Consider the following 14,092-nt stretch of genomic DNA (forward strand, 5'->3'; position numbering starts at 1 on the left):
ACATTACATTATTACAATGTTTTTTTCTCTGAAAAAAAAACTGTTGCAAATTTTCAAACTGTTATTAATCATTTTTACAATTACACAACAATTTTGCTGAAGTTTACTCCTTGAGGGCATCGCCTATATATGATATTTCTTTTAATCATAAACTGTATTAGTTAACAGGGCTTTGTAATTGTAACATGTACATTACATATTAGTTAAATGTTTTATTCACATATCCAAGCAATGTTAGGAAGCTGGGTTAAGCAATTACATAACACAATACTATAGCACAACACAATACTATCATTGTAAGCACTATTCAATTTATTTTTATTTATAAAGCATGTTTATCAATGAACTTTGTCTCAAAGCAGCTTTACACAGAACCCACACTACCAAAACATTGATCACAAACACCATCTGCCATTTTATGTTTTAGTAAACAAATTAAGAACATTGCATTTAATTTCTTCTCTAGTCTCTTTTCTTTTTTTTCTTCTTCTTCTAGTCTGTCTAATCTCCTTTCCTCTTTTTCCTGTTCTCTCCTCTACTTTTTCATCCCCTTCTCTTCTCTCTGCTTTTCCCTTCATTCATCTTCTCTCTCTGTTTTCCTTCTATCTTCCTCTTCTTTTCTTTCCTTTTTCTCATACTCTCCTCTCTTTGCCTCTATCCTATCTTCTACTCAGCTCTCCTCTCCTCTTTTTGGTACTTCTCTCTTGTACGTGTAAGTATATTTGTACTTCTTTAAAATATCACTTTATCTTGATCTAATGCATTTTATCATCTGCAAATTGCATTCTGGCTATAACTATGACATCAGATCTTAAATATTCTCCTCCACTTATCTCTTTGCTTCTTTAATCTTTACTTCTATCTTCCTTTTGACTTATTTTTTTTACCTCTTCTCCCCTTCTTGTAATTCAACTTTAAAAACCAAACAAATCAAACATGTTTGCCATCTGTCAGTAGGATCCCTTTACCTTAAAAAATCATTTTAAAAGTGGCAAAAAAATTGTTCTGTTCTGATCTGTCTTTCATCAAATAATGAATTGAGAAATACAATTCTATAAAAAAGTAAAAAGTTCTATAACAGTGAAAAAAAAAACTTATGTAATGTTTTGATTTTGAACTGAATTTTGAAAATAGGCTTGACAACTTGATTTAGTATAAGAGAACTAATTGGATTAAATAAAAAATATTTATTGGGTGTAAAGTTGAAATAAGTTTTCGAAGATGTTTTCGTGCACTGGTCAGTTTTAGTTTGAATTAAAGGTTGGTTTTTTTTTGTAAATGTTATTTATGAAAACGGTTTTGTTCTTGTTTTGTTTGTTCTTCGATATTTCTCTTTAATTACCTTAACTTTCACAAGCTACAACTGATTTTTTTTGTTTTTTTTTACACAATTTATATTATTCCATATAGTCTACAAGCAGACAAATTCTGTGCCTGTGTTATTTGTACAATCGCGACTTCAACTCGAAAGCGAAACGGAATTTGGTGAACGGACTCGGTTTGTACTATTGCCGCACCCGTACACGGGTCCATTTCCGGAAGTGTTTGTTTGTTTTTTTTTTGCATTATAATGGCGGCTGTGCAGCACCGCGGCGATGGACCTCGGGCTGGAGGTGAAATTATTAACGCTCATTTTCACTATAGCACAAAGAAAGAAAGGGGAAAAAAAACATGCCCAGTTGTAGCGGTTTAAAGTCAATTTGTTTATGATTGCATGAAAGCGCAGAAATTATCTAAATGGTGGCAAGAAGCTAACTAGGCCTAGCGCGCTAAGCTAACGTTAGCTCGCTGTGCCGTTTCGGGGGAGGGGCTAGATTATTATTATCATTATTATTGTTATTATTAGCATCAGCAAAATGTTTTCATTTGCGTCAGGATCACTAATCTAATGTGTAGCTAGATAGAGTTTATGGCCACCATTTCAGCATACTGCAGAGTCCATGTATAAATCATGTTTATTACTTGTATATCTACAGTGTCAGCAGTAAAACATCTCCTAGGGCGTGCTGGTGTAGGAAACTAATCAACGGCAGGGTGGTGTATTTATACACAGCGTATTTATATCTCTTTTTCTGGTTTATACCACAGCGATTTGCTCATGTCTACAAAAGAATGGCATGTCCGTTTTTATCCATTCACAGTTACCTGCATGAGGTTTAGCCTACAATCATGCTGAAAGCATTCGGACGAAATCATGTTTTTCTGAACCGACTGGGTTCCTCAGCAGCGCTGTGGTATAACGCGAGGTCACTGGGTAGAGCAGAGGGGAAAATGTGAACGCTGAGTAAAAAATGATTTTAGTTTAGTTAAACTGATGGAGGTGGAAGCCCCCCCTCAAGCAGCACTTCTGAGCAGGTCCTCCTGACGTCCCTCGTCTTACAGGTAACTGTAGCTCTCCTTTGGCCACCACGGCTACAGTCGCTCACCTTGGTAAGTTGTTTCGCCTCCAGCAGGAGCGGAGGAGAAGGCAAACGGTGGGAAAAGTAACACTGTCTCCAACAGCCCTGGAGGAGGAATAGGAGAAGGAGCAGGAGAAGGAGCAGATGGGAAAGGAGGTCTGGGGAAGCGAGCAGCCAGCAAGGACGAGCTCCATAACAAGCCTGCGCCTCCTAAAATCCCCAAAGCAGGCTTCAGTAGTTTTAAGAAGCCTGCTCCTATTTCCATCAAGCTAGGAGTCAGCGTGAGTAATTCTAATAACAAGACGTGCTAGTAGTGTACCAGTTGTGATCATGACTTATATATGGTAGTTCATTTTGATTACAAAAATTATATTAACTATAAATAAGTGAATTTGTTTTGCTGTTTGCTAAAGTTGTTGACAGACCGCATATCCAATTAAGAGCCAAGAAATCATAGATCATGTTCACTTGCTAGCATATAGTCTTTAAAAAAATAAAATAATTAAATTACAAAAAAAAAAAACCTTGGCTTGATTTTTATGTATTGTGACTCTGCTCACTCATTGGAGTCGACTCCTTGAGCTACCAGGTGCCGGTCTACAATTCAACACTCAACATCCACCTGAAAATGTTATTTTTTTTCCCCCATCAATTAAAAGTTATCTGATTCTGCAAACTAGCTAAAAACGTGACCCGCCTGCACTGTAAAATATCGCTGAGTCTCCTGTTAGCAAGCTCACAACTTCAGTGACGAAGTACTTGACCGTTCCGTTATTTCCGTTGTCTCGATTGTGGTTCAAAAGTGACAGACGTCTCTCTGAAGCGTGTCGATCTTTTCCAGAAACCGAAGGAAGTGGCGCCCATTTTACCCTCCAAGAAACCTGCGTCTGTTTTCGATGACGACGATGACGTGAGTAATTTCTCTCAGACACTGACAGGCAGGTGTCATGGGATTGACATTAGCGGTTTGATGTGAAATGCCTTCGTCTGTCCTTATAGAGTGAACCAGAGGAGATGCCTCCAGAAGCGAAGATGAGGATGAAGAACATTGGGAGGTTTGTTGGGTTGTTGTTTTTTCTTAGGTACACTTAGATTTGTGTTTGAATTCCACATTGGGAGGCTCGGGCAGTCTATAGAATTCATTGTAAGCTTTTTATGAAATGTACAGAGAACTATCTTAACGCTCTAAGATCTTTTTTTTACTATTCTATAAATAATGTGCAAACGTCAACATATCTGGATCACATCATCATAAGGCTCTGCCAAAACACTAATTCTCAAGAACCTGTAAACAAATTTGTTGGCAGAGCCACCAAGCAGGAAGTAAAAGCACACCTCAGCATCAGTGTGACACATTCTGATCAATATTTTGTAGATAACAGGAGTACCTCTTCATAAGCAAGAATCTGTGTCAAAATTCACTTCTAGGTGGCGCTGTAGGTCACAAATTCGTAAACCTGCTCAGGGTTCTCATTTCTCATGGTTGCGGTGAAGGTTCCTAATGACACAGGAATTGCAGCGATATCTCAGTTATAGTTGGATGTTCCTTGACTATACATTTTCCTGAATGCCAACAAGTGACTGCTGGTCTTCTTTCATTCTATATAATAAAAGCACATTTTTCTACTTTGTAATTACAGGGACACCCCGACTTCAGCAGGCCCTAACTCCTTCAACAAAGGAAAGCAAGGATTCTCCGACCACCAGAAGCTCTGGGAGAGGAAGCTCAAAACACAGACGGACCAATAACTCCCTCTGTTCTAAATCTGCTTCCAGTCTTTTTTTTTATTTTTTATTTTTGTCCCTTGTTTTTTGTTTGTTTTCTCTGACAGACTTTTGTAAAATATGTGTACATGTACATACGTGATAGACTTTCCCACTCTGATGCCACTTTTTGTTGTTTTTACCACAGAATCATACCCTTTCATTGACTTTTCCTCCAGATGTATCACAGCTAACCTATTTGCTCAGTTGTAGTTCCAAACAATGACTAGACAGACATTATTAGCAATAAGGAAGTAGATTATTAAGACGACGTGAATTTCCGATGCTGATAAATAATGTGGCGTCATTAATGTGTTTGTTCTTTGTGTGTTGGTTTCTTTGGGGAAAGAATTAAATCTAAGTGATGAGTTATGGAAGTGTCTTATTTCTGTCACTTTATTCTCTCCTTTGTCTTCGCTGAACATGAGTTCTTCTTTAGGCCAAACACAGCTTTGTGATGTCATCAGCATACACCTGGAACACTTCCTCAAAAAAAAATATGGATACCATGCATCATCATCTTTCAGCTTCTTTCATTAGGGGGCGACACAGCAGGTCATCCGTCCCCATACTACTCTGTCCTATACAGCTGCCTCTTTCAACTAAACTACCTACATGTCTTCCTTCACCACATCCTTAAACCTCCTCCTTGGTCTTCCTCTTTTCCTCCTTCCTGGTGTCTCCACTGATATACCCCATGTCCCTCCTCTGCACATGTCCAAACCATCTCAATCTCACCTCCCTCACCTTGTCTCCAAAACGTCCTACATGCGCAGTCTCTCTAATACTCATTTCTAATCCTGTCCATCGTCGTCACTCCCAACAAAAACTTAAATATCTCCAGCTCCACCTCCTGTCTTTTACTCAATGCCACAGTCTCTAAACCATACATCATCTCAGGTCTCACCACAGTCCTATAAACTTTCCCTTTCACTCTCACAGATACTCTTCTATCACAAATCACTTCTGCTATCACTCTTCTCCACCCTGCCTGCACTCTTTTCTTCACTTCTCTAACACACTCTCCATTACTCTGCACTGTTGATCCCAGGTACCGGAACTCCTCCACCTTCTCCACCTCTTCTCCCTGCAACCGCACCCCTCCACTGCCCTCCCTCTCATTCACACACATGTACTCTGTCTTACTCCTACTGACTTTCATTCCCTTCTCTCCAGCGTGTACCTCCACCTCTCCAGGCTCTCGCCACAAATCACAAGATCATACACAAACATCATAGTCCAGGGAGACTCCTGTCTGACCTTATCCGTCAACCTGTCCATCACCACTGCAAACAGGAAAGGGCTCAGAGCCAATCCTTGATGCAGTCCAACCTCCACCTTGAACCAGTCGGTCATTCCTACTGCACACTTCACTGCTGTCACGCTGTCCTCATACATGTCCTGCACCACCCTCACATACTTCTCTGACAAAACAGACCCTCATACAATACCACAACTCCCCTCTCCACCCTGTCATCCGCTTTGAATGTTTCAGACATGATTGAAGGTAAATTCATTTAAAAATGGAATTTGGTGATGAAAACATGATAAAACCATTAAAAGTGTCAACATCTTCCACAGATATGGTGCCATTATTTAAGAAAACGCTCACTATATATTAAAATCACATTAATCCTTGCACATTATAGATTCACATTATAGACACAAGTTAGATAATACTTAAGAGTGATGATTTAGCTACCTAGAATGTATTTAATAATTCTTTATTATAGAGTATACAACACTTACCTCATGTATAAAGACAGGGTAAGTGAGAAAACAATACAAAACCTTTAAGAAGGTCAACATTTCAATCAGTTTTTATGCCAAATGTTTAGAAACAGACTTAGGACACTGGATATAGTTTCAACTTCTGATCTGATTATATGATTATAACACTAGTGGAGTTGTCTCCCATTATTGAGAGGTTTTAACATGCTATTATGTTATATATAAGACTAGACTGAAGTGGAGTTTAATGATGCACTACAGGAGGGTGTTTATATATAAAATCGGTGTTCAAGCACTTTAAGATCTTTACATGCATGCATAAAAAGGTTTTTTTTTTTTTTTACATTTAGAACTGCTATGCAATACATATTACCCAAGCTCTGTAGAATTCTGCATGCTTCCTTAGAATTATAAGATGCTTTTACTTACCAAAATTCATGATGTTCAGAGCAAAGCTTTGGGGTTTTAACATAAAACTTTAAAATTTTGTTTTATTCATTAATTTTATTTGTTTTTTTAGTATTTTCAGAGCTTACCAATGATGATACCTACAGAGTTTTGTAGCGATTAGCCAATGGGTTTGTAAAGTAAAGCATTATAATCCACAGTCATAATGAGTTATATTAAAACTGTTATGTCTCACTAAATCTAAAGCCACCAGATTCATGACTTTATTATAGAAATTATAAGCAAAAACATCAAATCTTCATATCTCAAACAGTAGGTGGCACTGTTGTGAAACTGCTTAGGTCAACATAGCGGATAGTTGTTATTAGAGGCACCATGTTTGATGTCAATACCCCTTTGTTAATTTTGGTGTGCTTGCCATTGTGCCAGTGCCAATGTTGCAATATATGCGAACAGTTGGGTCTAACAAACTAAATTTTGGTCTTCACTGTATGAAGATGATCTCAGCAAAACTTCAAGTTCACATAAGTAAGTTCTTCAAATGAAATAATAAACATAAAACGATAGGGTTTAGACTGAAACGCTAAGTATTTAAATAAGAATAAGCTTATTTAAATAGCATATTTCCAAAAAATAGACATCACCTTTCACTCTAAAACTTGACCAGGTAGTTGCGGGCCTCCATCAGGCGCTTCTGTCGGCTTTGGAGGTTGGTGCGTTTGCTGCCGATGTCGTGATCTTCTTTCAGCAGATGATCAGTGTTGTTTTTGTCCTGCATGAGCTGTAGCATTTCTCTCTGCAGCTGTGCCGCTAGCTCTTGAAGCAGCAGGTACCTCATCACCAGCGGCAGCTGGTCAGCCAGACGCTTAATCACAATCTAAACACGTGTTCAATAAGGGAAAATAATTAAAAACTTGTAGTTTTGATGCAAAACTTAAAAAGCATGTTTTATAAAGGAAAACGAATAGCTGACTATGTTCATAAAGTTTGACCAATTCTAGACAACTGCACTAAAGCTATCTGAAGCTAGTTTTCTCTTGTTCTTTATAGTGCTTTTCATAGTATGTACGAATGCATGCCCAATATAACAACCTTTGGAATGTGTAACATGTGTGTGTACATTCTTGTTGCAAATCACAAGATCTTCCTAGTATTAAGGCTGAGAGAAACATTTGTTGCGTTCGAGTTGTTTAAAAAGGTTGATTACAATAGAAATCAATTGCTCCTGGAGCATCACATGGTTAATCCAATATCTGACACATCAATCACCATATAGGTAAGTCAATATGGCTCATGTTAAAGCCTGTTTTTACTTTTTTTCTAGCATGATTTGTTTATTATTAGGTATGATTTGGACAGATTTATTATGTACTTGCCTGAAAAAAAAACTTGAATTCTTGTAATAAATATTAAAATGACCATCATAAAGTATTGAAGATTTGGTAATATAATTGTGACGTTTTATTGTGTTCAAATAAAGCTAAAATTGCTAATAATTGCCACATCAGCCAAGCCGACCGGCACTACATGGTATGTTGCGAGTCACAAGACAGAATAAGCCATAGGTTAAAAAAATAATAAATAAATAAATAAATAAACACTTACACTGTAGTAGGACTTGAGGTGACGCGTCAGTTCGTAAAGAGTGGCTCTGTTGTCCGAGTTATTGTAAAAACTACACGAAGCAATCCCGATCATTTGAGTATTTTCATGCTCTTCTTCCTCTTTGAGTTTCATCCTGCTCAGTGTGTCACTGTACATGCTGTCTTGGGTGTAGACAATCAGCTCCATCTTAAACTGAGTCCTCAGCATTGATTCGGCCTCAGACTCCTTTTTCTGCTTTATGCACTCAATCATGGTCTATAGGAACAACAATGGGCTTCATGTTTATCATACTTTATCATCTGGTACTTCCTTGTGTAAATATGGGGACCTACCTTTGCCATTTTGAGGAGATTGGGAAAGCCCAAGAAGCTGTACTGAGCCAGTTGGATGAAGCCCTTCCGAATAAGATCTAAAGACAGATGTAAATACAATATACTTTAATAAACATTGATGTAAGACCAAAGGTCTCTCTCCACACAAAGAAGTGCATGTCTGATCATTTGTCTTAAAAAAAAAAAAAAGGGCATGCCATATACCTGAGATTTCCTTCAGTCTCCTGATGGCAGGTTCCTCCAACTGCTTGATCTGGTCCTTCACGATCACCTCAAAGGTCTTGTAGTTGATGAATCCTGGGAGTTCCCTTCCTCTGTGTTTTTCTTCATACTCATTCACCTCCTTCTCGATCATCATGTCAACTAGTTAATTTACCCAAGAAATACAATGTTAACACTTCCAACTTTTCAACCCAGAAAGCAGGGGGGGCAAACAAAATGTCCCTACAATCTAAGATATGTTATCGTCACACCACCACTCACATGCCTCTCTGGAGTTGTCTAGGTGACACTTCCAGAGAGAAAACTGCCTCCGCAGGCCTGAGAAAATGTTGAGATGTTGGGCATTCTTCAGCTCCTCTCCAGTCGTGAGGTTAATGGTGTCCTGAGTGAATGCTGTGATTTTCTAAAACACATTAAAAAAGGTCAAACTAAAAAACCTTTTGTATTCAGTTATGAGATCATTGAAATAATGACACCGTGTTGTCTTGACTAGCTTGCTTAGTTATTAATAAGTGGTATTGCTTTTTTATATTGGTGTCCATCACTTACATCAATCAGAAAAACCACTCTCTCTCCTGGTTCTGCAGGGGGCCCTGAGCCATAGCGATCCAGTTCACTTTGGGCTTCAGCCAACTTTATTTCAATCTGCTCCTCCAGTCGTGGCAGAGATAGCTAAACACATACACATGTTACTACCAGAGTGGACTGTATTGTTTACTGTACAATCCTTGGCATCATAGAACAAATCTTTTACCTCAATGTGATGGACGAGTTCAAGTGTGAGTTTCTCAGCCAGGTTGGGAATGGTGGCTTTTCCTTCTTCATACAGCAAGCTGTTAAAAAATTGTAAGCAGTACCATTGACATTCACAGATATGACTTAAAATCCAAATCAAATATATATATAATGAACATCTCTACTCAAATCCAAAAAGTACCAATATAAATTCTAAGTCTCAATTAATTGTCATTGAGGAACAATTTGAAGTTTCTACAGTAAAACATATCACCTGTATTGTGGGTGGACCTTAAAGAAGTCCTTCTCCTTCTCAGTGGCATCCTGCAGCGAGACGCGGTCCATGATCTCTTTCTGCCCTCGACACCTGACGATCATGTAGCCTTTAGTGAGGTAAATAATCTCATTATGGACGATGGACACCACCGTCTCCTCCGTGCCTTTATCCACCAGGTCGGGCTTTGTTAGGATGCCTGTTATAATCGACAGAAACGCACACATGCATAAATGCTCAATGAAGACATCTATTTTCAATTTTCAAAAGTATTGTAGAAAACACAGCACAAACCGAGGGTTCTGTCGCCATTTGGATCAGCTTCCTGAGCCATCTTCAGCGCTTCAGTAGTTGCGATGTCTACATTGCATGGCACCACCACCAGGTTGATAGTTTCTTGCTTTGTAATGAACTTTTTGATCAGCCTTTTAATCTGAATAAAAGTCAATAGTGTGTATTAGTATCTATATTTAGCAGTGGCAGGCCGTCAGGGCCTTCTCTTTTTTGCCCATGAAATTCATTTAAATTATATATTATATAATAGTATATTCTCTTCATTATATAGCATTCCTCTCGGGTGCGCTGCTGCAAGTAGCAGCAAATCTGAGTGAAGATGTTTTCTTTCAGATGGTTGGAGTTTCTATCCAATCAAATCTCAACTCTCACATCACATGTTGCCGGGTTCAAAGGTATCTGTCTGCATTGAGCCATCACTGTGCACACTGCAGTCATCTTGTAGCTAACAGCTGCTGCTGCTTCAACCAATCAGATTTGTTCACTTGCTTACTCCAAAGCCACCTAGAAGCCAACCAAAACATATGCATTTAAATGTCCATTAATTAGATGGTCAGAGAGCATACTGGTCAGAGCTCGCAACCCACATCTGTAGCAAAGCAAACTGGATTTAACAGATGTTTTTTCTTTCCCCAATGGATAAAAGAGGAGAAGAAATTACATTTACAGAAGATCGAGCATTCTAAAAAAGCTGGACATTGTGTGCAAAAACAGTTCAAAACAGTTGAGCTTTTCCGCTCTTGAAGAATTTGACTTACAATTTGCCTCATAATCAATCATAATGCACAGAAAAAATACATGAACACAGGAAACCCGGGGCATCTGATGAAACTGAATTCTGTCTATTGGGTTTCTTGCTTTGGTAATGCCATTTATTCTCGCTGTATGAGATGCAGCGCTCTGTTTCTATAGCTGTGGTGTCAAGAGGTGGATTGATTCAGGTAGGACACCACCTAAGGCTTGGGGCTGAAATGCAAGAGCCACCACTGATATCTGGATATCAGAACTGTAACTGTGGACACAGTGGTAGCTTTGTGGTACATGCCGAATGGGAGTGCCTGTGTACAACTGTTACAGAATTGTCAAGGGCAATGTACTTCCTGCAATTATTTGCATCCCCTAATCGGTTTTACTAAGGTTTTTTTTTTTTGCTAGCAATGATCAAATTCTATTTGTTCTGCAGGAAGCTGCTTTAGGCACTGTTTCCTCTCAGAACAGAGATTACAGTAGTGTCCTCAACAGACACTAGGTTTATGTCATGTCTTTTATTTATTTATTCATTCATAGACTGTATTTATCACTTAGTAGCAGATGCTTTACCTGTTCTCCAATGTCCTCTGGTTGGCCTTTGACTGCAACTCGGGCAATACCAGGCAGATCAATAAGTGTAAGGTCGGGAACATCAGCCGACGTCACTTCCAGGCTGATGAGCTCATCACTGATGCCCACACCAACCCCAGCCATATGGTCCTGAGCTGAGTAGAACACACACGAACGATAATACCAGGAATCATCTGGGTGCATGACTACAGAAATGAAGCTTTAAGAAATACACACAAACGGTGTTAGCCAAAACCAACCAAATTAACTAAACAATGACAGAGAAAAGCCCAAACAAAGCTAGCTAACATTGCAGAACATGTCAAAACAAAATGACCAAGCATGCGTGATAATAATATGCACTTGGAACACACACTACCTTCTCTAATCTTTTTCTCCACATCTGCCGGATCTTCAAACTGTTCCTCGAAGTCCTGATCATGGTCTTTCTTGTATTTGATCTTTCCATGCCAGACATCTTCCTCTTTGCTCCTCTTCATCTTCAGCTCAAGTGGACATCTCGTCACGATACCTGTTTGTAGAGATCAAATCAGCACAGGTGTGCGATTTCTAGTGGATACATTTGAACCTGGTGAAAGTGAAACTATTGTGTTTGAGGTAGCTGGAAATGTAGGTGATAGAATGTGAAATTGTGTTGTGTTTGCTAAATTCCAACCACTGGTAAGGTCCAGAGATGAAGATGACTAGGATCAAATACCTCATATCAAGTACCGTCATCGGCTTCAATACAACTTACGCTAACATTCCCACAGTTACATTTGATGTAACTGTATATGACCTCATGTACCCACTTACATTTAGACAGGGGGTCATTTTAATGGGATCAAACTAGGTAGAAAAAAACAAGATTGGTTATACAGTAATAGTCAAATCTGATGCAACACCAGCAGATCTAAAATATAACACTTTTCATTCATTTCATTACGCTTAAATCGTGACACTGCTAATAGAGCTAGCTGCATTGTGCAGTGACAATTTTGGAGATTATGGAGAAGGATGATCCGCTGTGGCGCCCCCTAATGGGAGAAGCCGAAAGAAGAGATTTTCCAATAGTAGCTGCTGCCTATTCGCTCATCCCCTATCCTTAGTCAGACAACAATAACATTTCAAAAGAAATGGCCTAAAAGTTTAAAAAATGATCAAAAATACAGACCAAACTTATGACCAGTACTTTTGGCAATATAGTGAATACATTATAAAATGTTTTATAAACAGTATATATATACACATTATAAAGATTTGTTTTGATAATTGGACCCATGTTTTTCTCACCGCTCCCACGGGGCAGCGCGACTCCGGACAGCGCCTCCAGCACCGAGCTCTTCCCCGAGCTCTGGTCTCCGATCACGGCGATGGCCGGCAGCGCGAGGTCCTTCTCCACACCGAGGGCGCGCAAAGAGTCGATCAGGTCGATGCACGGACGCACCTTCTCCTCATACTGCTCACTCAGGCACGCGCTCATTTTGGATCAAATCCGAGTAATAAATGTTAGAAATAAAACTGATTTGGTTTATTACCCTGTACACAGCTGGGTTCCCTCTGTGTTCCTGTTAGGTCAGAGATGCTCCACCTGTCATGCAAACCCCAATGAATGATTCCTCAAAACGAGTCGATCCTGAGAGTCGCAAAAAAAACCTTTTTTTTTTTAGCCAAAGTAAAGCAAATATTTATAATTATTAGTAAAATTAGTTATCGCCATATAGCAAAATATATACACAAATATACACAATAACTTTAAGTCATACAACCGTGCTTTTAGTGAATCGACTCTTACTGAGTGAATCGACTCTTACCGAGTGAAAAGCGGAAAACGAAAGCAAACCACAGTCTTAATTATTTATTAGGTTTCGTTTCCTGGCAGGAGTCAATAGAAAAGAACAAATATTTTATATTTAGGCAGGTTTAATACCTACACACTATATATTGGTAAAATGTGCCAAAAGGATGTACTTAAAGGAATTGTAAGGCTACAATTTGCACACACAATAACACAATAATAAGGTGTTATTCTTCTTGTGGAATGCCGTGAGACTGGGTTGCAACATGACACCAGAAAGAACAAGAACACCTGTGGCCACATAACTGTGGTCATGAACATTAATCTGGAAAAGAAAAATATCTAAAGTTTTTTTTTTTTTATGTAAACAATAAACAGTCTGTTACACCCTGCCATTAAATTATGTGAATCAGCCAAGCAAACGTTGATAAATTATAAAAAACATAAGGAATGTATAGAGTTATGATAGCGCAAATGCAAGAAAAAACAAAGACCTGCAGAGGTAGACTGGGTTTATGCTAATATTCCTATTGTAAAGGGTGTGTGTGTGTGTGTGTGTGTGTGTGTGTGTGTGTGTGTGTGTGTGTGTGTGTGTGTTTGCAATATGCACAGAGCTAGTATTGGTAGTAGTCAAGGGACAAACTAAGTCATAAAGCATAAATGCCAAGCCAAAACAATGTCCAAAACACAAAATTACGTCATTCTGTCTGAATAAGATGACCTCGTTAACGACTAGAGGGCGCTGTTAACCGTTTTGTCATTTTCTAAAAGCTGTAAATGATTATATATGCAAGAATACGATGACGTTTCAATGCCACTGAGTGTATGAGTGAGGGTACTCAAAGACACACTCAAAGTCTTGACCCAGTTAATTGACTCCACATGGTGACATGATATAATTGACATGACCGTGCAAATAAGCAGTAAAACAAAAAACTATTTTTATTTCTCTTTTTTTTAAATTTTGCGTGGACACCCCACACAACTCCCGGCAAGATGCTGCTCTTGGCTTCCAAATGATTTCAGATTAATAAATTGTATCTGCTAATCAGCAATTTATTATCATTATTATTATCATTATTATTACTGCCACAATTCACAACCCGCGATTCCGAATTATTTTATACGGTGGCCGAGAAGTGCAAAACACATTAACAAATGCAAAAACAAATGAACAAATCCGAAAACACGACAAGTCAGACAAACCGGA

The 14,092-nt window shown here is 38.7% G+C and overlaps 2 protein-coding genes across 4 annotated transcripts; one reads left to right on the forward strand and one right to left on the reverse strand.

The window, feature by feature from the left end:
* Positions 1-1,480: 1,480 nt before the first annotated feature.
* LOC124377768 (PEST proteolytic signal-containing nuclear protein-like) lies at positions 1,481-4,535 on the forward strand. 2 transcript variants are annotated; one of them, XM_046837035.1, is made up of 5 exons: positions 1,481-1,613; positions 2,454-2,680; positions 3,241-3,309; positions 3,399-3,454; positions 4,040-4,535. In XM_046837035.1, exons 1-5 carry the CDS (start codon positions 1,571-1,573, stop codon positions 4,146-4,148), a joined length of 504 nt encoding a protein of 167 aa, XP_046692991.1. In that variant the 5' UTR covers positions 1,481-1,570; the 3' UTR covers positions 4,149-4,535. The 2 variants fall into 2 exon arrangements, with proteins under 2 accessions (XP_046692991.1, XP_046692990.1); XM_046837034.1 differs by having other exon boundaries at positions 1,509-1,613; positions 2,451-2,680.
* Positions 4,536-5,871: 1,336 nt separating this feature from the next.
* Positions 5,872-13,153, reverse strand: LOC124377953 (interferon-induced GTP-binding protein Mx1). Of its 2 annotated transcripts, XM_046837364.1 has the most exons (12): positions 12,378-13,153; positions 11,464-11,616; positions 11,085-11,239; positions 9,765-9,903; positions 9,471-9,669; positions 9,216-9,294; positions 9,011-9,133; positions 8,723-8,864; positions 8,444-8,602; positions 8,240-8,316; positions 7,908-8,162; positions 5,872-7,179 (listed from the first exon to the last, which is right to left on the reverse strand). In XM_046837364.1, the coding sequence occupies exons 1-12, from the start codon at positions 12,565-12,567 to the stop codon at positions 6,955-6,957; spliced, it is 1,896 nt and encodes a 631-aa protein (XP_046693320.1). In that variant the 5' UTR covers positions 12,568-13,153; the 3' UTR covers positions 5,872-6,954. The 2 variants fall into 2 exon arrangements, with proteins under 2 accessions (XP_046693320.1, XP_046693321.1); XM_046837365.1 differs by lacking the exon at positions 12,378-13,153 and having other exon boundaries at positions 11,085-11,304; positions 11,464-11,567.
* Positions 13,154-14,092: the final 939 nt, after the last annotated feature.

The sequence above is a fragment of the Silurus meridionalis genome, chromosome 24 (assembly GCF_014805685.1).
Source record: "Silurus meridionalis isolate SWU-2019-XX chromosome 24, ASM1480568v1, whole genome shotgun sequence".
NCBI lineage: Eukaryota > Metazoa > Chordata > Actinopteri > Siluriformes > Siluridae > Silurus > Silurus meridionalis.